The sequence below is a fragment of the Nipponia nippon genome, unplaced genomic scaffold, assembly GCF_047370975.1.
Source record: "Nipponia nippon isolate SJK-2023a ecotype South Korea unplaced genomic scaffold, ASM4737097v1 scaffold_15, whole genome shotgun sequence".
NCBI classification, from domain to species: Eukaryota; Metazoa; Chordata; class Aves; order Pelecaniformes; family Threskiornithidae; genus Nipponia; species Nipponia nippon.
Window position 1 is genome coordinate 7,163,796 of NW_028262331.1, and position 23,705 is coordinate 7,187,500.

Sequence of the window (23,705 nt, forward strand, 5' to 3'; positions counted from 1 at the left end):
GCAAGGGAAAAATAAGAAAAAACAGGATGGGAGAGGAAGACAAATTGCTATTTGATTTCAGTCTCCCCTGGGAGTATTTCAGTTCTGGCTTCTAGACGGGGAAAAAAACCCAACCCAAACCCAAGAAAATCCCACTATAGCAAAGAAGGGAGAATTGGAAGCAATCCTCTGTAGCTCTGCTTCTTTCCCCATCACCTCACTTTGGCAATATCGTTCTCTCTTATCCCCCAAAACAGGAGCTTTTCCTGTGGCCAAGAGAGGCTGGATCCTGTACATGCGTCCACAAGGAAGAGCAGGTCTTGAGTGACATCAAGGTCACTTTACTCCCCTCTCAGCATTTGGCCAGTCACTACGGTAATAAGCATGGTAAATACTACGTGACAGGAATATTTGAGAATCTCTCTTTCCTGCACTTTGAAATGACAGTGTTTGCACTGAGATCACATGTAGTATCGAGGTGGTTTAGTTTTGCATGAGTCATTGTGCATTTTGATTTCAAACAAGCCCTCTTGCCCAGTAGCCTAGCAAATGGGGGGCTGTTGGTTTTGTTGTTTGCTTGCTTAGGGTGGAGAGGAATGGTCTTTGTGAGGGGGAGGAAGGACTGCACCACTTCTTTTCTTCAGTGAGCTATCACATCCATTTCATCCCAGCTAGAACAGAAAAGAATAGTCCTTGTCTGCTTAGGGCAGAGCAAACTGAGTGGAAAATAGGAGATGCTATATTTAACCACTGTGCATTATGTTGTTATAGCAACTGCATCCATAAAACTTATATCAGTGATGCCATATAAAAAGCTACATCAAAGAATCATTAGCTGAGCTTATTCTCATCAGTTCCATTTGGAAAAACACCTCTCAGTCCTGCAGGATGTTTCTTAACATTCACCAACTCAGTTGCAGTTTGTAAATGAGACTGTGCAGAGGTGATATTTGGGAGCTTAGTGCTTTATCACTCTTGAGTTGATTATGATGCAGCTTGAGTGCCACCGATGCCTTGTTGCACTTACATGTCACAGCCCGATTATTGAATGCCCCATTTGTGAATGCCATGGGACACAGTATTGTGCAGAAGGGTTGCACTAAGGCTCCCTGAAAGAGGAGGACTGATTAAATGCCAGTTTCAAATAAGTACATCAAAACAATTAACAGTGCATTGTCCAGCCAAATCCCACAGACTCGTGGGTGCAGTTCTCAAAAGCCACCAACTGCATTATGTCCCTACAAAGCACAGTTCTGCTTGTACTGAATTTCCAAGGCCAGGTCTTTAAGGATGTGTTGAGCAGGAAGCAAGCTGTTTCTTGGGTGATTAGCTTGATGATAATGAATGGTATCCCATCTACCATTTTTATTTGATGCCTTCTTACAGCGTGGGGCTAGAATGGGACTCTGATCTCTCACTCCTTTTAAGCAGCTGTAGCCTGTGCATTTCAAATGAGTGGCATCTCATTTATGTTTTCAAAGCAGGGTGCTGTTTTGTATTTCCCTTGCCTTTTCCCAGAAAACCCTTTTTTCAAAATTGGTTGTTATTTGCTCCGTCTTGGAAAAGGATTTCCTGTGTCACTGATGTGTTTGTTTGGGATTGTTTAGCCCCTGCTGGAGTTCTAGGTTCCTTGCAAAATAAAGAAGGGTGTTGAAGAAATCGCAGGTTCCAGTATCTTATGTTTCAGCCTGTGCTTCCACAGTCCAGCTCACTTCTGGTGTTTTGTTTTACTGGTCTTAAATGTCCCAGGGGGAACTTAGGAGTGGTGGCTGTGATTGCGCCCAGACTGCCCCCCTAAGGTCAAGGCAGAATTGTCCTCCTCTGTTTACCCTTTGAGACTCTGTCCCTTCCCCTCATAGGACTCTGCCCCATGCCTGGCATATATCCCATAGCTGCATATGTTGTCCTAGATTTTATCTCATTCCTTTGCCCCTGCTCCCTCCTTCCTTAAATTGACTAAGTTCATTCATCCCAGTGCCCTTCCGTGATACTGTTGAGAGCCGTTAGGATAAAGTTGAGCACAGGGCACCAGCATTGCAGGGATTCCCCCCCCAAGAAGTTTTTTATCCAAAGAAACAGCCTCAAGGAATGTCCTTCCCCGCGTCACTAGGCTGCTAGCAGTGTGAGTGGAGCAGTGACACTGCACATTCTTCTCCCAGACAGTGCAGGGACCAAAGCACAGAGCCACTCTGTCAACTGGAAGATCTCTGAATCGACACCTTTTTTTCTGACTGGCAGAACCATTTTTTGCCACTCCAATACACGTGAGTACAGAGTGCCTGAATAGTGTTTTACGAACTGCATGTTGCTACATGGTGTAGTTCAGGGTGCATGGAAATGGAGCCAGAAAGTCCGGTTAGGGAGGGAGGAGGCGTGCCAGAGAGCAAACATTCAACATCTGGCAAGTATATCCTTCTAATATCTCTGTGATTCCTAGGAGACTGCCTGTTCTTCCTCTTTCGCATCTGTTTCATCAGATTAATTGGGCAGATTAGAGGTTATGATCCTAAATGAAGCCCCAATGCATCTTTAAGACATCCATTCTTTGCCATGCTCTTGAAAACTGTATTTCCCCAATGCTCTACAGCAGCCAGCACAGTCAGTTCAGTGAAGGGTTTTGCCTTTGGCATGGGAGACTATTTGGAGAGTGAAGTCATTGATTTCAATGAACAATTCTCATTAAACAGAACATCACCAAAACTGTAGTCCACCCACCAGGGTGTCAGTCCTGCTTCTACCCCAGAGGAGTTCTGTGTTCCCCAAGACCGAGATTGCAGCTCTATCTTGACTTGTTCCTTCTTGCCATCGTGGAGAGGTATCAGTGGTCAGTGCCTCTTAGGAGCTAGCCCACTCACTTCGCTGGCATCTTTCCTTGAGGATGACTGGATAAAGACAGGGAATTTGGGAGCTAGCTCAGTCCTGCAATTTGCAGGATGGGGGTTGCTGGACCATTTCAGTTTTTCTGCTGAGCAGATGTAGCCGATAGCTACATAGAAATGGCATTCAAAGCAGCTGGTCCTTGAGGGAGGAGCTGGTGCTGAGTCCTTGCAGGGCAGAAATGGTGGGTGCCTTCAGATGTCTCACGGCCTTTTGAATCTTCATTGCAGAGGGTCTCACTTTCCTTCAAATGTGGATCTGAACCTACCGCAGGCATAATAAAGAGGGTGCAGTGAGAGGTGCCCTGTAATCAGCTGGCCTCTGGCACTTGGTGGGTGGGTGGGAACAAGCTACCTTAGATCACTTCATGTTTAAAAAGAAAAAGAATTTATAAAAAGTCTCTCTGGAAAAAAACACATGGAAAGAGCTCCTGAAAAAGAGCCTGTTTGTATTTGACTTTTTGAGATTTTATGCCAAACTCTTTCATTTCACCCAAACCACAGCAAGTCCAATCTGTAAAACAACATTCCCAAAATGGCAACAACAGAGAGCTGCGACCTCTCCCCTACTTGGAAGTGTCCCATGGAGACAGCTCCAGCAGGGTGGAGATGGGAGTGAGAAGATTGATTTGGGAGAGGATTGGCTTGTTTTAGGAACGTGTGCAGGAGGTAGAGTTTTGTGTTTCTTTCTCTGTGCAACCACAGTTCATTGCCATCTCTTGCCTGAGAAATACAAATGAGCAAGGCTGCAATTCCTCTGCAGCGTTACAGCTGGGTGGAGCCCATTCCCATAGCTCTGCACTGAGCCTTGCTGAGTACTGAAGCATTTGGCTCAGGACAAAAAGGATGAGGAGAGAATCAGTTTCTTTGTCCTTGTTCTTCCAGATCAGTGTCACGTCTGCCTGCCAGCAGCCTTGAGGATCTTTCGGTAACCAAACACAGTTTGTGTCTCCCTGAACCTTTATACAAGCACAAGCTCCTTAATTTGCTGCTGGATCAAACTTTCCTTCCCTGCTGAAGATGCTTTCTGCTCCTGCTGAAACATTTCCATATGAACTGGATCTCTCCTTGCTTCTGTTTCTAGTGGCCAGGAGTGGTTGTTATTATTAGTTCACTCTTGGAGCAGCTCTTCACATCCTTTAATTTGCTGTCAGTTAGGGCTTTGAATGTCCCCCTATGGCAGAGCAGCACACCCAGAACAGACACTAGGACTTCAGAGAGTTAGCCAGACTTCACAACCCCTCACTGCTTTATCTCTCCAAGCTTGTTTTAAGAAGTTCCCATCCTGCTAGCTTTACCAAGTGCTGAATCACTTCTTTGGGTGGCCAGATTCTACTTGTGGGGGAAGAAACCTCTGGCAGAAGAGCAGAGCAGACATTAACAGAGATACTTAAAACTTCCTCCCCCTCCGCTGCCCCCGAAAAATTGCTGCTAATGTTTACAAGGCAACATTTAACAGTCTTTGTCAGAACAGTAGGACTTGAGTAGCGGGGTAGAAGGTGGCCAAGTTAGTATTACAAGGCCATTGTTTAGCAGAAAATGGTATTGCTTGCAGATCTTTGGCTCTGGAGAAGAGGAGACCATTGGCAGGAGAATCTATTTAAGGCATATGTCTTCTGATTGCTGTTTGAGTTCTGCCATGACCTGCATTTCTGGCTTGACTTTTGCTTTGAATTGCTTTGGGTATTCATTACTCTGTGCTTCCTATTTTGTCTATGCCTGTGTAGCTAATCCTTTTCCTTGAACTTAACCAATAGCCAGAGATAATGCTAGTTTGAAAGTGACTGGAGAAACATAACAGTTTACATATAATGTATGTTTTATCCTGGTTGATTTACACATGAACTGTCACATTGTCCTTTGTTAAATACACCACTATAAGATGATAACAATCTCTTTAAATATTACACAGGGCTAAATAACTTTTCTTTTTTTATTTCCTTTCTCCTTTTGGCAAATGTTCCATTGTTTGGGTTTATTTTTCCTTATGGAAGAGCAAGCCTGGGTGTGGGACAGCTCTGAGTGCCATCTGCTGGAGACCCGCTTCCTCCCATCCCTGCGATGGGCCAAATCTGGAGGCGATGCAAATGGTGATGTGAGCGTAAGTGCTCTGAAGCCATGAACCACAGGCTAGAGCAGGAGAAACAAGAGAATTAAAAAAGGACTTGAAGCTAATACCCTCTGATGCCTTCACCATATCAGGATCGTTTGCTTACGCTTCCTGATGGAAGTACCATCACTGTTCACATCTCCTGCACTGGTCCCTTCATTCTGTTTCCAAGGGATGCATTTTTGCTACAGAGACTTCCCAGGACAAAGTCATGAAGGGATCAAAGTCTTAGTGTGCAAAAAGTCAGAGCAGCTGCTCAGATGTCCCAGTGCCAGCATGGGTTAGAAAGAAAGAAGCTGGTCCCCAAACAGGAGCTGCTGCTGAGGCGATGTCCCTGGTCAGCAGACACAAGGCTTTAAAGAGCCAATGCTCTCAGGGCTGAGTAGCCTTTGGCAGCCTCTTGCAGTTTCCCTTAGTGCAACATGAGAAGTTTGAGAGCGAGTTGGATTTATGGAGCTTATTTGTGCTGTGTCCCAGCAGCCAGGGTGAGGAAAGCAATGGCAGAATTGTGTGGGGAATGAGGCTTACCACTGCCTGACATGTGCATCCAGTGTCAGCTCCTGAACTTTCTTACAAGATTAGCCATTGTAAATGTGTGTGTGTATTAAAAGAAAAGGGTTGATTTAGCATACAGTTTATACCTGTAAAATGAGGATTTGAATAACTTCATTGAGTGTTTACCCCCATGTATCTCTTCATTCACAGGTACCTGCATTCGGAGCAGAAGTTACCTGAAGGTATGTCACATTACGCATCCGTGACCCTGCAGGCATTAGGCAATCGTTTACACGAATGTTCTGTCCAGGGTTTCATCTGCCTAACTTGCCTCTATTTGCAATGCAAACGAAACCCACAGCTGAACTCTTCCTTGCCCTTTTATCTCCCTGCGGTTTTTTACCAGCTCGGGCTTCTCTACAGTCACTTTTCTGTCCTTTGGGGTTGCCCTGTCTCAGTGGTGTGATTCAGTGTCTGGCCTATGCTTCTTGCTGTCTTGCATGAATATGAGTGCTATTTCCAGGTCTCTCAGCTCAGTCACAGAGTTTTTGGTCACATCCTACTTATAAGCCTTTTTTTTTGTCGGTTTGGTTTGGTTTGGTTTGGTTTGTGACAAAGGGCCTCAGAAGCTATTACCAGCTCAGGCAAAATGGTTGCATGTACCAAGCTAAGCTTCAAGATGTGGTCAGTATGGGAGAGGTATCTGAAATCTGCACTTGCACAACAAATTGTTGGAGTGGCTTCTTTCACCTGTAAACGAGCAAGTATCTCTGAGAAACTCTCTGTACAAGTAGGGAAAAGAAAGAAGCAAAGTACAGAAGCAGGTTGCTCCTGACCTCCTTTTCTAGCTGCTGTCCCAGAGTAGATCTGCAGCCCGTATCTCTAGCAAACACTGTCTGACTCTGGGACAAATTTGTGGAACTAGTTTAAGCACAAAGCTGTCAGCTGTTTGGACAGAGCATAGGAAGGTGGCTCAACCAGGCCCACCCAGTCAACCTCCTGCTCCCTCAGCAGTCATCCGGACTGTGTTTCTTTAATGCTAATTCCCGAGTCATTGTGGGATTTGAATGTGTCACAGCAAGTCAGTTTTAATTCCTCCTAGCAGCAAGTTGCAGACCAAGATCTGATGGAGACAGCATGAGCCAAGATGGCAGAATGCCCTTTAACTGAGTTCTAACTCTAGTCTCTTCAATTCCCCCATCTGTGAAAGAGGAGTATTAATGCCAACTTCTTTCCTAGGCCTTTTTCTTTGTTCAGCTTTGGGATGCAGCAGAGAGCTCTGTGTGTGCTGTGTGCTGTATAGAGAAAGAACAAGGAACTGCAGTGGTAGATGTCAGTGCTAGATGTCAGGCATTATCTAGACTGAACCACCTTCATGTGCTGTTCATGCAGGTTTGTTAGATACACTATGGTCCTGAATATGGGCTCTGCCTCAAATTGGTTCAGGTTTGAAACAGACCCATGTATAGACAACATTTCCATTTCTCTAGCAGCATCAAGAGACTCCTGAAGCTATGTGAAAGCCTTGCTGCTCTGATTACATCACATCTGACATGACCTACAAACACCAAAGGAAAGGGGAGCTCCCATGCTGCTGCTTACGCTAAGCCTTTCCAAATATAGTTCCAGTCTCATTGAAATTCCCAGTATTTATAATTTGATCTGGCAGGCGTGCAGGGCTGTGCATCAGAGGGGCTTAATGAAACAAGAGTGATGCTGGGATGGAGGCTGTCTGGGTAGAGCTGAAAGGCATGTTCAGGCCATGGAAATGTGCTGCTCTCCTGTTGGTAAGAGGGAACTATTTGTGGGTGAACCTGTGTAAGCCCATGTGTCAGGGAATCCACAGAAAATCTCTCTGCAAATGCAAAAGCCAGCTCAGCCTTGCATTGCCTCAGTGATATGCAGATGAGCACCCTAAATATCCTGCTTTGCTTTCTAATGCCTTTAGCCAGCATAAACACAACAGGCTTTTTATAATCTGTAATCAAGTTCTCCAGCCCAGGCACAAGCCCATCGGCTTGTTTCAAGGAGCCGAGACAGCTGCTGGATATGTATCCACCCCTACTACTGGCCCCATCAGCTATAACCAGCGCTCTTCCCAAAGAATTGGTGTGCTAACGTCTGTCAGGGGCAGTGCAAGCCTTTAGCACACAGAGATCGGCTAATAATCTCATTCTAGGCATGCTTGCTGCATAAGTGATTTGGAAGTAGAAAGCCAAGCCAAACAGGCTGCAGGCTTCATGCACTTCTATTCTAGGCCTAATCCACTAGCTATATTGATCATGCCCTTTCTGCCAACTTAGCGAGGTTGTATTACACTGTTAATCCCATCCTGCCGAGGGTCACAGTCACAACAGGCTCTGAAAAGCTTCACCTGCTGGTGTCACAGGAGTAGACTCATCAATGGCAGCACTTCTCTTACCCTGCTTGGCAGGGAGCAGCCTGTTTCTCTGAACCCTTTTCCATCTCTCCCTGGACTGTACATTCCTTCCCTGCTTCATTTCATCTCACGTTCCCATGCAGAGCAGCCTTTGCTGTCAGCACGTGGAGATCCTTGTCATATCACTAACACAGAAGACTCTTACAGTGCCCTTCGTTTTGTGAGGCTTGAATGCCATTGCTTTGCCTGATCTGACCGATGGGGGCCCAGGAGGTCAGACTGATCGACACTGAAATCACTTGCAGTTGTTTTGAGCCCTTATTGCTGAGCTTTGGGGAACAAAAGGGCATTAATTGCTGCATGAATTAATATTTCTTTGGGAAAAAATTATGAGGAAAGGGAGGGCACATTTTGTTAACAGAGCAGCCCAGGCTTCAGAGGTTGGTGGTGGGTAACCCTACACCAGGCCTCTCTTCCCATCATTGCAAGTAGGAATTCACGTGGCATTGCCAGGGTCCGTTAACAGCCGTCCAGGAAAGGAAAGACCCGTTGCTCCATCTTTGCTCTAGCCCTGTCCTCCCCAGTAAAAAGCAAACAGGTGGCCTGAAAAGCAAACAGGTGGCCAGTGGAAATAATGACTATAAGAGCAAGGGGATCCACATCTATTCCTTTCCTCTGCTGTGCCATAGTGCAGCACCGTACTAACACTTTTCTCTCAAACTACCCACCAACAGATTGGGCCTGCTGAGCAGCCCAGAGGATCTCTGCAGAGAAGAGGGTGAAGAGTGGTTCCCCTACTCATGGCACATCACAAATTTACTTCCAAGTTTGCTACTTGGAAACAAGAAATGTCTTTAGTGGGAGTAAAAGAACTGTCAGGGCACTTCCACGTGCAGCTGCAACACTTGTCACTGCAGAGCATCCTTTGCTGTAGCAAGCTGAAATCTTGTGGCAGCTAAAGAGCAACTGCTCGGTCTGTCACTTGTCAAGGTGGACGGCGAGCGAGGCGAGGGCTCAGGCTCGCAGTCGGGAAGTGGCACAGGCCATGCTGGTCACACGGCTGCCTGCATTCCCGCACGTCCAAGGGACTCGCTGCAGGGACCTCGGCAGCACCATCGGTCCTTGCAGATCGCATTGCACAGCTGCTGCTCTGCAGGGATGGGCACGATGACCTCGCAAGGGTTGGATGGCTGAGGCTGCAGCAGGACGGGAGCAGGGACGTGGTACAGCACCGACGTAGTTAAGACAAGACAGGAGGGCCTTCAAGGCAGAGGGGTGCCAAAAGTGATCCTAACCTGGGCAGCCTGGGCAAGGCACCGGGCCATGGGTCCCGGCGCCCTCCGCAGCTGGTGGACACCGCCATCTCCCGGCAGCTCCGGGCAGGCCGGGCCTGCAGCAAACGTCCATGAGCTTCAGGAGGGCTTTTCCTCCAGTTCCCGGCACAGCTCAGACCTGTGTCAGCGTTTGTCTGGATGGACGTGCCGGTGATTTCCCTTGAGGCCTCTAACCCTGCCCTTTGCTGCCCACAGCAGGAGAAAATAACTCCTTTGAATGCTCTGTCCACCTTGCTGGGGAGTCATGTCCCAGGATTAGTGCAGAAAGAGGACTGGAAGGAGAGCATGGCTCTGGAGCCTTCTGTGAGACTGAAATAAAGAGTAACCAGTTTTGCTTTTGAGAGTGGAAGAGGCTATTGGAAAGTTGGAACAAATTGTACATCCTTCTCTTGAAGGAGAGAGAAGAAAGACAGGAATTGAAAGATCCTGGAGATGTGCTGGAGGGAGTCCGCCAGGGCTGCCATGTCCTTCCATTGCAGGCTTTGGCGGGAATAAAAGCAAGACCTTTCTTTGCAGTGAAATGAGTTAGTATCACTGGGAAGAGGCAGGGGACAGAAATCACTTGTGAGGGGATTTCTGGAGGATCGTCCCGTGCATGCTGTTTGTTCCTGGGTTCAGTGTGTCACAGACCCCTGGCTGGGGAAGGAACGGTGCTGGTGGGGTGTCTTTGAGTATCGTGCTCTACCTTGGAGACTTTTGGGAGCTTCTTCCCTTGTGCCTCCAGGAAATTAATTCACCATGAGAGGAGCAAGTTTTGTTTTCCTATCTATCTCAATTGATAGCGGCTAGACTGAAGGATCTACCAGATGTCCAAAGTAGGGAAGTCAGCAGCAGGTTGACTGTTCAGATCCTTGTGGGATGAGATTCCTTAGCAGATCTGCACAGAGGGCTCCCTGCAGAGGCATCATCACCTCTCTCACAGAAACCCACCTCACGTTGTTACTCTTTTCGGAAAAGATGTTTGCTTCTGCCCTTGTCCTCGAGAGTCTTTTCCTTTAGGGGGACACAAATCCTGCCTGCATTTTAGAGCCAAGAGGTATTTGAGCACCACCAGTTTGCTTTGTGCTCAGAACATAACAGCTTAAGCAGTATTAGACATGTGAGCACAGGCTTCACACACTAAAATGGTCCATGAGGCAGCCTTTGTAGCAATTCAGCATTGTTCTTTGTCTCCTTTCTATAATTTCACAGTTTAAGGGCACACTGAAGAAAATCTCATTGCAGATCTAATTGTATATCTGACCACCTGTGTAAACTGTGACTTTGGCCTCTTCTGTCTAACTTTAATACAACATCTGAAGTGTGGAGCATAATCACAGCAGCTTCCAAGCCCTAAGAAATCCCAAAGCAGCTCCCTTGAGAGCTACAGGCCCTTAATGGGACCATCAGTAGCTCTGAGCTCATCAGTGAAGACAATTTAGCCAAGGTAAAAAAAAATAGCAATTAACTTTTGAGTTCAAGAGGCTCTTTAAAAACACAAAAAAAAATTCCACACCAGTAGAATCTTTATACATGTTACCTTCATCTGCTTCATCACAAACATCAGAGCAATGAATTCTGGAACTGTGTTAAAGTGTAACTGCCTGTCCGAGTTAATATTTGATACAGCCATTCCTGAATCTTGTAAATATTTTTTCTGTAGCTGAGAACTGGAGTAGAAAGAGGAAATTTCATTTTTGTAGCTGAACCAGAGACTGCTGGTTTAAATTTCCATTATATGATATAGTGCCAGCATTCAGAGAGCCATTCTGTGCTTTTTCCTTTGAGTCTAACTATGTAGGAATAATTTAAATTATAAGCCAAAAAAAACCCCAAACCCTCTGGTATTCAGAGCTAGCTTTGCTTTCCACAGACCACATACAGAACAAGACCAGTGCAAATGGTCATAAACATGCACTGGGCACAAAGAGATCTCGGTGGAAGCATGAGTAGAAGTTGCTCCCCTTTTGCTCAAAAAGGATCCCCGTGGCCAGCAATACGTGGGAGCCTGCAAAGACCTGTTGAGCCTGGAGAGGTGGGAACCTTATAAGAATACTATTATTTTGAAATATTTATCCTCTTTCTCCGTCTAGGGTGCCGTGTGCTCGTGCTTGAATCAGTGAATCTCTTCCGGAAGTACATCTCCGTGCTGGATGTACCAGTCTCCTGCCTCCTGCCCAGAGACGCACTCTTCATACTCACAGAGGAGGAGACCGAACAAGCCAGGGTGAGATGCGTGGTACCTGCTTAACCTGTTCGAATAGCTCGTCATCATTGTGAAGACTTTAGTCACAAGTGTCACGTTCACAGGGAATGTCATAAATAATTATATACATGGATTATAAATGTCACTAATGAACGATCTTCAGTGATTTGTAAAACATGAATGGACAAGACAGGTTGCTTCATGTGCTGTGTGGATAGCAGGACTAGCAGGACAGGGCTGAGCAGATTTGCAGCTCAGAGATTTTCAGTAGTCACAGTGCACCGAGTTTTACACTGTGTCCGGGATGTAGGACGTATTTCAAAGGAGACTGGATCCAACATAATGTTCTGAACATGTGAGTGGCCTGTCAAAGAATGGCATGACTGCATGCCAGGGACAGCGTCCTTGGATCATAGCTCTAACTAAAGATGGATACAGCTTGTGAACTTGTGGTCCAAAGCTCTTTACGAGTTCCCTTCTCTACCGTGTATTTTTTTAACTATTTTGCTGCATGAGATATCACACGTTTAGTCCACAGTTCCCTGTATCAGAATCTGATTAGCTCCATTAGCTCCCCTTCCATAGGATGTAAATATTTGCCCAGCAAACAGTCCTGTTAATCCACAAATAACACACAAAGAACTTCCCTGCTTTTGAGGCTGCTAAAAGAGAGAGTTACGTATGGAAACTGCTCTGATAAAGGTGGCATTATTCTCTTGTGTTTTGTGTTTCTGAAATCTAACCGTTCTAAGCTGGTGCACTATGAATATATATATATTTAAATATATACAAAAATATATAAACATTTTTATATATGAATATTTATATATATATAAATATATATAAAATATATATATAAATATAACTATAAAGTTAAGTTTCTGCTAGCAATGTATGATCGGAAGCAGCACGCAGTGTTCTCAGATGCACGCCTATCAGGTTTCTGCTTCCCCAGCATATAAACACCCAGGCATGAGATCACACAGGGAGGAGGAGTTATACGTGACAAAGAAACTGTCACAGCACCAATCTGCAGCTGATAATGTCCTTTCTAGCAGGACCCCTCTGAACACTAGGCAGCACACCACCAGCCATAGGGGCAGACAGGCCTCTCCCTGCCCTTTCGCCCCACAGAGTAGGCAGCCTTCTACCTCTCACTACTTCTTCCCTGCTCACTCAAAACAGGCTGTCCTATAAATTAGCAGGGAACCTCACAGGAGGCCTAGAAAACTGCGCTCACATGAGGTCTGGAAGGTTCTTGTAATGCTTTCTCAACTGTTTTTCCTTCTAGAGAGCCATGCGGTGTCATCGCAGCCAGCTCCTCTGGTTTCGCCACATCTATATGCTTTTCTCACGTTATATGATGATCAATTCACTCCGCCTTCTGTAAAAGAGACGTCGCTCACAGCTTCAGGAGTAAAAGAATGAGCAAAAAAAACCGTGTCAGGCCAAGGACTAAAGAAAACTTACCTGTTACGTGCTCAAGAGGACAGGATTCTCTTTGTGTAGCATTCTTTCAGACTACAAAAAACAGGCTGTATGAACTTGCTTCTGAATATCTTCTTGCCTGATACATTGAGATGAACAGGGTTTAACAACTATTCTATTTTCTCACTGTAGAAGCTTAAATAGGAAAAGAAATTTGGAGTAAAAATAGGAGCAAAAAGCAGGAGTATTCTGCATTGGATAATATATGGATAAGATTTCCTCAAGAGGAAATAGCTGCAAGGACTGCTTGGCAACTCTCTTGGTGCTTTTGTAAAATCCAAATATCAGGAGTGACTTTTCAAAGAACATGCTATCGCCACAGATAAAACCAGAACCACAAGACCTGTCTTATTCAGTCAGAACTTTAAAAAGCCAAAGCTTATGAATAAAACATCAGAAATCATGCAAATTTCTCTAATTGCACTGATCTTTGCTGCTTCTTTCATACACATTGTGTTGCAGGCTCCACCTTCGCAGTGTCCCTCGTGAAACATGAGCCTTTCTTCTTGCTTCAGAACCTGGGGCTCGAGATCAACTCACAAGAGTCTCAACAGGACATAAGAATGAGGTGCGAGAGACCCAGCCTGTAACTAGGTCTTTTATAGAACACATGCGGAGATAAAAATTGCAAGAGATGTTTCAAAAGCTGCTCCACTTATGTAAATGACAAGTGCAAGAGTTAAAGATCCTCTCCCTTTACGTTCAAAGGTAAGTGAAGTAGCTTCCAGTGGTTTCATTTCTTAGCCTATACAGGGATTTTACTAGTGATTTGGGTTTCTGTGGGGTCATGGTGGAGCAAAGTCAGCAATGCTCAACATTTCTGTAGGCCTTTGCACTTGTTAATGTGGGCTCACATCTGCAGGAGGCATCTTTCCTGGATCCACACAGCTCGTCATTGCAGAGTCACGATCAGAGCCCAAAGTGCCTGATCTGTTGCTGTGAGCACATCCTCCTCCTGGAGACAACAAACCAGTTCCTGGTTGTACTCAAGTACGTGCCCATCGTTCTAAGAGCATGAGGGTGTTGAACTCTTCTCCCTGGCCATGAGTCAGTGCCTGAGCATATGCCTACTCAGCCTTAAGACCATGAGTAAGTCCAGGCTTAAGCAGAACAGTACTTTAATCACATGAATAACTTCAGTGCTCTCTTTCTTACATACAGCTCAGCACCTGTGTGAACGCTTTACTGAACTTGAGCCTGATAAGCTCTTTCAAATCCCCTTTAACTCTAAATCCATGGTCAATTCATTGAAGTCAATGAAGAAAAAACAGTGTAAGTTAGTATTATGTTCTAAGCAAGAGATTATCTTACATAGGGCATTTTTATAAGCCAGACTTGAAACACAGGAAATATCCATACAAGCAAAGATTAGTTGGGTTTGTTTGTACTTTGCTCTGTTTATTGTGATTTAAACTTTAGCACAGCTAAGAGCAAAGTACCAAAATAGCAGCCCTGGGGTGGTTTATGGAACAGAGGTTGTTTGAAAACTGAAAGTCACAAATGAATGGGTCAGGCAGCATAGAAAGATTTATTTAAGAAACAGAGAACAGATAACAATAATGTAGAGACTGATTTTGCCAACCCTCACCCAGGAAAGCCCAGACTACAGTTCCATGGCAGTGCTCCAAGTTCAGCTGCTGGAAGGGTGTGTCAGGGTTTTGACATGTCTCTGATGGTCTTATGTTCCTTCACTGCCTTCTCCCATTCCTTGCCATTGATATCCTCTGTGACAATGGTCTGCACGGTGCCATCATCCAGACAATGGGGAGCTATTCCTGAAGAAAGACAGAGTACACAGAAACCTGCTTTTCATAGCTGAAGGGTGGGAGATGCCTGCAGCATGCTGTGGCCGGGGCATCTCAGGGAACGGTAAATGCTCAGTCCAGCTATTGCTGTAAGGCTGAGGAGCCTAGATGAGAAACCTGTCAGGGGCAGAAGCCCACAAGTCATAGGTAAGACTTTCTTACGGAGGAGCTACAGGTTCAGACTGCAGTTCCAGATGTTTAGCACTTTAGGAACAAACTCTTAAGACACATGCTGCTCACTGCTGTCATGTTAGTAGTGGAGTCTTTATCCAAGGTTTGCTTGCTGGTTAGCTTTGGTTACCAGAGTTTACTCTTTCTACCTACCATAACCATCTGGATTAGAACGAGGAGTATAAAAGCTCTGTACACCACAGGTCTTGCAGAATGTGTGCTGGGCACAATGTGTGTTGAAGGTGTATGTTGTCAAATTATCAGCACCCTAAGCAAATGAAAAGCAATGTAAGTTTTCCACACAAAGAGATGTATTAATTACTTTCTATGCGCCTGTAGCTAAGAAATGTAAAATTTAAAATACCACCTTCATGTCTTTACTTGAGATACAGAGTTCTGCATTCGTGCTCCTTTTCTGAACCCCTGTGCTTTGTAGATACACGTGCCCATCCCAGTCAAGCCTGAGAACTGCAAGGGCTCTAACGTCAGCTTACTAAATAAGATGCACTATCAGACCCACACCAGACGGTGTAGAATTCAGCCATTTCCCCCAACCAGCCATAGACAAACTTAGGACAGAAAACCGGCTGCCACTCGCATCTTTGAGGATAACACTGGATCATACTGCTCATGTTCATGGCCATGCTCTTACTGCGTTCTTACTCTACCTTCAGCAGCTTGAAACGCGACGCTGGGACAATGAAGTGTCTGTTCTGTTTCTTTGTGCAAATGCTGCAACTGTAAAAGAAAAAGCAGACCTTTCAAGAAGCAGTGGACAAGTTGTAGTACAGCAATCAGATCTAGCATGGACCTCTTGACAGCAGAAATTGCAGTGACAGCTACAATGGCTCCTGGTTAGCATCACAGAGGTAAGCGGCAAAAGCGGACTCGTGGTATTAGTACTGTTTGGCTAAGCACACCCATGGCACAGACTGATCCTACACAGGTACACCAGTAAGGTATTCTCCTACACCAAACATTATACGCCATTTTTCCTTTACATACACAACTGTCAACAGACATAACAAGGACAAACTCTAGCCCCGAGAAATCCATTTAATCTTTCAGACCAGACTTTGCACATTAATTACCTTACAAACAAGAAAGTAAGATTCAGAAGTTTACCCATGAGCTAGAAGCAAACTAGTTGCAGGCGAAGGGGGATCACTATTGAAATCAGACACTGTGGCAGTTTGAAGCACGTGTGGTCAGGGATGTAACGCTCACTTGAGAAGGCCAAGTTAAAAAAGGATTGATGTGCTTTGAGCACACCTCACTAAGAGGAAACAAAAAGCAGATAGCTGAGCACCTGTACTCATTAGATCTCTCCTGACACTTTCTGCGTGAGCATGGATGTGAGACCTGAAGTCCTGCCCAAAGAAGCAGCACCTGAAATCACCAGCACTGATCCCCCATTGGATCAGGAGATAATTAGGGATATACCCTGTGGAAACAGCTCAGAGAATGTTCTGCAGTAGTGTCATCTTCTTTTAGCTCTATGGTATTGATTACAAAAGCATACACGCTTATATTCATCTGTAAGAATAGGGAACCAAAAAAAAACTCACTTGCAGTTAAAAACGTGCAGATCTGCTGAAGCCCAGACCTCAAAGCGGACGGCTCCGCAGTGACAGCCTCCTGTGTGTTTGACCAAACCTCTGTATTCACTGGAGAGAGAAACAACAGAGAGGTTTTCTGATGGTACTTTTTTTTTTTTGGCCAAGGAAACAGTAAGGCTATATACTACGTGATTCAATTCTGCTCTGAGCAATCGGAGAACACCAGAAAATTTATCCACTCAAATGTATTTTAATAAAATGTGCCACAGTGAGATAGAGAATGGCTTTTGTCCTCTGCAGCCACTGCTCTTCTGGTTTAATTAAAATGGTGAGTAGAGCAACAGTTCAAATAAAGTACACTCTGCATGCGATACAAAACATATGCTGCCCTGCCACCGTCCATGTCGAAATGCTGACCTAGGCTACAGCATCATCCATGCACGACAGTCCATAGAAACCAGTGGTACCATCACAAGACAACTGGGAGCTGAATTTGCCCACAATTTTCCCACAACTGCTGCAGCACCACTGATATTCCTCCATTTGAAAGCTGGGAAAAGCAGAGAGAAGTGGATTCTACATAATAGTTGAAATGCATTTTATTTTGTATTGTAATTGCAGAAGAACTTCATGACCGAGGAATCTCCGAGCTTCTGCTTCTCCCTCTCCTCTAGGACACCTCCATAGCAACTAGGCAGAATCACCATGCTAGGTCAAACGCGAAATGCAAAGGAAAAACCTTTTCCTTTCAGATTTTCACTCCCACGGACAGTTACTGATTACAGCCCAGTGATGATGTGCTGTGCTCTGGAAAGAGCCAGCACAGGAAATGGGTGGAGATTGAGAAGCTGAGCCTGGCAGATCCCGCACGATGCCCCCAAGGGCATTTTTGATGGGAGAGCCCTACAGCACAGGAAGCTTTAGCATAAAAAGCCGCTTTCTCCGTGGTGCGTGCGGCGGACACCCCCACCCCCCCACCCCTCCCACCTCTCTGCAGCTCTCCAGAAGCCCGTGCTTACTGCTGGGCAGATGCTGCCAAGAGAGCGATGACCTAGCGGGGGAAGGAGCCGCCGGGCAGGGTGGCTCAGCCTGGAAGCTGCGGGAAGAGCCGCCCCGGCCCCGTACTCACTAGGCGTCCAGCAGCAGCCGCGCCGCCTCCTCGCAGCTCAGCCGGTGCCGCTCCTGGAAGGCGGCCCAGCGCCCGCTCTGCGCCCCCAGATCGAAGGCGCCGGGGCCGGGGGGCTGTGTCTGCGCCCCCGGCCCGGCCGGGGGTCCGCCCGCCGCCTTCCCTCGCCCCCGGCGGCTCCCTCCCGCGGGGGAGCTGGCGGCCGCGCTGCCCCGCCGGGACCGCCGCGCGCTGCCCGCCGTGGCTCGCCCCATGCGCCGCCGAGCGTCGCTGCGTGGCGTCGCGCCCGGCAGGGGGCGCCGCAGTGTCGCGGCGCCGCGCAGCGGGACCGGGGGTGTCCCGGGGGGGGCGGCCCGGGTCTCTCCGGTAGCGGCGGGGCCGCGGAGGACGCTCCGCTGTCGGCATCGGCCCCGCCTGCCAGCTGTAACGGGGGCGGGGGGCACCGTGAGCGAGCAAAGCTGGAAATCACGGCGGATTCACGCCGCACGCTGTTAGCCGGTTTGCCCCCCAGGAACTCAGGCTCGCCTCTTCCTTGTAAGGTCCCTTGTAATGGTAGAAATGCCAGTTATCCACAAGCATCAGCATGAGGTTTTTCCTTTAATTACAAACATACGATGCCTCACGTATTCAAGGATGTCAAGGAGCACCTTGCAGACCTGAGGTGCTATTAAAAGTATAGTGTTTCACATCTCTGCTATGCACCCAGCCTCATTTAGAAACAAGACTGCTGTTTAACAATACCGCAGCGTATCAGGATGCACCATCGGCAGTGTATTTAGTCCTTCCTGAGGTCTGAAATCATAATGGCAGCCTCACAGAGAAATGGGTTCTAACACAATTCCCACTAGACAACTTTTCACAAATTATGTCACCGAAGTCTTAAAAAGGAAAACAATCAACATAGTACATACCTTTTAAAAAAAAAAAAAAAAGCTTAGGAAGATGTGTAAGCACCCCTCTAGTGGTAAATATCTTAGAAAAGGTTATTCTTGAACATCTGAAAGACAATGCTGTTTCTCAAGTAACACTATTCAATACAGGGGAGAAGTACAAAACTTGCAGGTGTCCAAGTCACCTTTGGCTGGGGGGAGGTGGGATCACTCCAAGGGTGAATCTTTGTGCCCAGTGTTGCAGGACTCGACATTTATTTTGTTTGAGTTATAATCAAGAATTTGTATTTTCCACAGGACTTAATGTCTTGCTTTTCTCAAAAAGGGGAACAGGGAAAGATGTAAACAAGTGAGCTGACAGTCTGTTGTGGGGTAGAAGAGGCAGCAAAGGGTCATGGCTCGGCCAGGAATATAGCAAAGCAACTGGACAATGATGAAACAGCTATCAGCACTCTCTGGTCTGGAAAACAGCCTTAAAAACATGCGACTGCAGTGTGTAGGCTGCCTCCTGAGATGGCGCATACCAGGACTCGCATAACAATCCTGTGGCTCAGCACCTCTCTTCTCTGATGATAGAAAGGGCACTGAGTTACAATTTCCTGTTATTCCTCGTGTGAACCTCTGTACTGGTTACTCACCCTAATGGAACCATTTTAATACACCGTATGTGACAAATTCTGGCCCTTGCCAGCATGTTCATCTGTAGCTCCTGATCTGAGCCACTCCCAGACCTTTAGTCACACTAGATTTCATGTTAGTCACCTTATATTTTGGGAGAAAAAGTCACTGAGGTGAAACTGGAGACCACGACCTGAAACTGAGCCTGTGCAGTTTCCAGCATGGATTCATTTGCCTTCAGCGTGGGGTACGGCCAGCAGCAGTTACAGGTTTCAGCCTACATGGTCTGTCCTTTTCTAAAAACAGTTAACTGCACTAAACTGAAAGCCAGAACTTATTTTAGGAGCTTGTTAGCGATCAGATCACACAAATGACCTCCTCTCTGCAAGACAGGAGACACTAGCACTTGTACGCTCTCAAAAAGCTGTTCCAGTGAGAAAACTGGAGTGAGTATGCAGTCCATGTAGTATCTGCAAATCTATCACTCTCTGTGCCCCTCCACAGTTAGTTCAGTGTATTTTAAATGTAGAAAGCATTTTGAGAAGCTAAATTCTGTTCCCCTATGATGTTTCAGGATAAAGAACTGGAAGACAAAAATGGAAGAACAAAATGCAGTTTTGTTTCAGAAGGCTATAGTAAAGAACTTCTTCCTCCTTTTTCATTTGTTTCATGTTTTATTACAAAGGACTCTTAAAGCTCAAAACTGGGTCTCACATAAATAATCAATTCAAAAGCTTTGTAGTGGATCTCTGGCTGATGATAAATTTCACTGGTATTCTGATTTGCAAGCCCTAAATTTCAGTGGTTGCATACTGCATTGTCAGTGCACCTGGGCGGCAGGCGGTTCCCAGTGCCCACAGAGTTAACAGCTTTTGCTGGTACATTACTTGCAAATCTGATGCAATGTTTGCCAAACTTTAGTAGAAGCCAGTAGCTTGATGAAGAATGCTTTTGCTCTTAAGCTTCTGAGACAAAATGGAGGAGGAAGAATTATTCAGAAAGATGATGGGATGGACAAGAGGAAAAGTCCAGTAAATCACTGTTTATTCTCTTTAGGTGTCTTGTGATATTCGCAGCTCAACAGCTGACGTGTTTTAATGTAATGACGTGTAAAAAGTACAAAGGTGTTTTTCTGTGCCATCTCAGCTCGGCTTGTATAACAATGACTCAGCTCTGCAGACCTGGCTTGCAGCCCGCATTGAGATTCTGTCTGTAAGGGCATTTTCATTGCAAAAACAGCACTGAAAGCAGCTACGTGTTTGTGGGTTAAAGAGAATTATGAGCTGTGGATGCTTTTCATCTAATAAGCAGGGAACTAGAAGTAGTGTAATAGCTAACACCACACTTAAAAGAACTGAGGTAGTTAAAATTACATAGTTCGTGCAGGGGAGAGAAATGTCAGTGCTTGGATTTTAGTCTTGCTGTTGTGGAGGGGGAAGCATTCTGGACATTCTCCTCGGCATCAAGGGATCCGAGCTGGATCTGAAGACAGAATACAGGAGGTATCGCCTCTGGGCCAGCGGACGAAGGCTGTTCAGAATGGCCTTGACAGCATTTGTTTTTGTTCACTGTTAGAGAGGTTCTGTTGAAACATATTAATAACGATTAACAGCAGTTTAGGACTTGTTTCCTCTTTCTGTTTTTCAAGGTGCTGCTTTGCTATCCTGCTGAAGAACCTCACCCCAGAAACCACATGCTAAATCAGCTCCGACGCAGCAGAGAGAACATGAACAAAGAGAGCTCCTTCACTGCAGTGCAGCTTGGATCAGATCCAAAAGACTCACAGGCAGGAGGCAGACTGAAAAGATGCAGACAAGTAATTTTTAGAATAGACCTAGTTATTAATTGTTGCTTTCACTCGCAAGACATGCAGACACAAACCTGTGATTTTAGGCTGATGGTGTCTTTATAAAATGCCCTTTAGAAGTCTCCTTACATCAGAAGCATAGTGAATTGCCACATGTTCCTCTGGGTCATTTAGACTTACAGAGAAAGACATGCCCAAGCCTGTTTGCTGTGGCAGCACAGATCTTAAAGCTGTATCCCATGTGTCCTGCGAAGTCAAAATATGCTTTAAACAAACAGGGAGACAGAGGCTTACTGCTCATTCTCCTCTTTTCACTACAAATCTGGATATCTATTTGTTTTTCTTAAGCTTTCAGCTCCTGAAGTTAGTAGCTTATTAAAAACTTTGTTTATTTAAGGTATTTTTAGCATAAGGCTTAAAAAACAAAACTCAGATAGTTGTCTTTTTTTGGTAATCTCATAATATTAGTTAATCTCACAGTACTTGGAATTGTGACTCACTATTTTTGTAACCTTTGAGCTTGGCAGTACACGGACAAGCAGTAACATGCCACAGCTCTATTTGTCTTGTGGCTGGAACTTCAGCAGAAGTTGTGCCTGGGCCTCATTGCAGTGTTACAGGTTTGGGGATAAATATTTATCTCCACAACTGTAAATAGGTAAATGTAATTATCCTGTGTCATACACCGTGCAAGAGACCTGAGGTAGGTATGAGTAATATTATGAGATAGAAATATACATTGTTTTTTCCCTGTGGCAAGCGGCCCTGTGTTTATCTGCACAAGGAACAGTACTGAACTTGTTACACATACTCAAACCGCCAGACTGGCTGGCTGTCCCAAGTTAAACCCTTGTAACTAAAGATAAACAGATTGCTTTATTTGACATCGCTCATGTAGAAATGATACGCTGTTGCTAGGACATTAGTGTACGTAAAAAACAGACCCAGCTTGTGTTCTAGAATGTACAGATTCGTTGGAAACATTTCTCTGACCCCAGATCCTTCTCTTCTGAAAGTAGGTTGCTTTGTACTACTGCCCAATGACCTACTTTTGAAACCACTTGGAAAGCAATACGTGTTCCCAACTGCAGGCCCCGTGCCCTGGCAAAGGCTGGAACCACCTGTGCAGTCAGGCCAGTCACAAGATACAGATTTCTGTTTTTTCAGCTTTGCATTTATTTATATACAGTTGACAGTCAGCTGCTTGGCGATTCTTATTCACCAAGAGCTACTGCAGGGAGTGTGGCATGTCTGTGAAATACATATGCTTTGTACAACCACAACAGTTACCACACCATCTAAGAATTAACAGATCTCCTTTGTATCAAATTCAGGTAGTAAAATATTTCCTAAAGAAATTCTGAGGTAAAGCTGAAATTCGGTAAAATGAAGTCAGAAGGCCATCACCTCCAGTTTGGGAGATTGTTCTGTACATATAACGTGTGAAAATGAGGCAGAATCCAGCCTGCAATATATAAACACTGCATTCTGACTTTAAAAAGAAGTACCTTTCAGCTTGATAATAATTAGCATTGACGTAGTATAAAGAATCTATGCAGATATGAAGTGTGTAACATTCAGGGCATGAGTTTACCACACAGAAAAAGCCAAGGGACAGGAAAAGAGGTATTTAAGCAGCTCTCTGTATTCAGCCCACCGCCCCAAAACAAAAGAGGTGGGCTCTGTACAGGCATGTAGATGGCTATCGCAGATTAATAGTTAGGAGAATTAAATGAATCTAATCAGTGGAGGCTGCAAAATGCTAATGGTGGCCTGTGTAGAGCAGCTTGCCTGCAGGCTATGGAGATTAGTTTAATTCTGCTAGGCCCTGGAGTTGTGTGCACAAAGCCTAACTCTTCTGTTTCTCTCTTTTTGACAGAGGGATAACTGAGGAAAATAATGAGGCTTTTTGCATGGAATTGATTAATTTAATCCATAATTGTTTTTAAAATGGAGTCTGCATTCGATGTCAGCATGTTGCTGCCTGTGCTTGCTTTGGGTAACGTCATTTCCCTGAAGAATGAATTTTTCAGGAGCCATTATTAACAAGGTATTTAAAGAACTACCCATGGTAGGCCCATCTTTGGGACTTTGTTCTGATCCGTTGATTTGAATACTTAAACAGAAACCAAATAACAATAGCGAAGGCAAATTAGTCACAGGATTTAGCCATACTTAGAAAAAAACAAGGGAGGGCTCCTGTGTTTTCTGGTTTACACAGAAAGGAAAAAAGAAAAAAAAAGACAGAAATTTCTCCTTCTCCATCTAGAGGGACATTAAAAAACAAAGACATGCACACTAAAATCCTTAATACAAGTCTGATGTGCCCAAATACAGGCCAGTCTTTAGATTAGACTGTGGTTAATCTCCAGCTTAACAGATGTGGCCTTTCACATCTGTAAATATTAGTTACTCGTGGCTTTCCTCTCAGGACTCCGTGACACTGGCTGGGGGACACAGCTCCTGGAGCAGTGCCTGGGATGTACAGCATACGCAGGCCAGCCTTGGAGCAAACATTTAGTGACCCTGGCACCAAGCAAACAAAACGAACCTATTGGAAACACTGAGCAAAACTGGCAGCATAAAGAAAACAAATGTGATATTGCCTAAATCTGCCTTTTGTCCTAAATTTATGTAGCTGAATAACATTTCCAAGGTTGGTTATTGCCATGGAGCTGTCTCTGAACTTTCCAGTTACCCTTTTCCTCTCTTCCTGTTTCTACATTATGAATAACTATTGTTGGGATGACTGACGTTGTTTTTACTGTAAACTAGGAGATGCTAGCAGACACAAGCCTTGTTAGGAGAAAGGAAAGCAAAAGGGTTTTGTTGTTGTTGGGTTTTTTTGGTGGTTTTGGTTTTTTCTTTTTTTAAGGGGGAAA

General features: G+C 45.3%; 3 protein-coding genes across 6 annotated transcripts in view; 2 read left to right on the forward strand and 1 right to left on the reverse strand.

Moving 5' to 3' along the window:
- The window catches only part of PIGL (phosphatidylinositol glycan anchor biosynthesis class L), a 73,211-nt gene extending 49,788 nt beyond the window's left edge, over window positions 1–23,423 (forward strand). For 2 of the 3 annotated variants that reach the window (XM_087751857.1, XM_009464562.2), the window contains exons 5-9: window positions 5,671–5,702; window positions 11,247–11,380; window positions 12,651–13,555; window positions 15,498–15,692; window positions 20,665–23,423. In XM_087751857.1, coding sequence (XP_087607983.1) covers window positions 5,671–5,702; window positions 11,247–11,380; window positions 12,651–12,749 — 265 coding nt within the window. In that variant the 3' untranslated portion in view covers window positions 12,750–13,555; window positions 15,498–15,692; window positions 20,665–23,423. Of the gene's footprint in view, window positions 1–3,740; window positions 3,784–4,849; window positions 4,957–5,670; window positions 5,703–11,246; window positions 11,381–12,650; window positions 13,556–15,497; window positions 15,693–20,664 lie in introns of those variants that run through there. The other variant, XM_087751858.1, reaches the window with a different exon arrangement.
- CENPV (centromere protein V) lies at window positions 14,357–18,022 on the reverse strand. 2 transcript variants are annotated; one of them, XM_087751859.1, is made up of 6 exons: window positions 17,647–18,022; window positions 17,512–17,609; window positions 16,392–16,490; window positions 15,492–15,561; window positions 14,977–15,091; window positions 14,357–14,622 (listed from the first exon to the last, which is right to left on the reverse strand). In XM_087751859.1, exons 1-6 carry the CDS (start codon window positions 17,911–17,913, stop codon window positions 14,498–14,500), a joined length of 774 nt encoding a protein of 257 aa, XP_087607985.1. In that variant the 5' UTR covers window positions 17,914–18,022; the 3' UTR covers window positions 14,357–14,497. The 2 variants fall into 2 exon arrangements, with proteins under 2 accessions (XP_087607985.1, XP_009462836.2); XM_009464561.2 differs by having other exon boundaries at window positions 17,512–17,830.
- LOC104012182 (transient receptor potential cation channel subfamily V member 2) overlaps window positions 20,699–23,705 on the forward strand; it is a 26,005-nt gene continuing 22,998 nt past the window's right edge. Inside the window, exon 1 of the mRNA XM_087751841.1 lies at window positions 20,699–20,832. The gene's annotated coding sequence lies outside the window, so the exon portion shown is untranslated. The remainder of the gene's footprint in view (window positions 20,833–23,705) is intronic.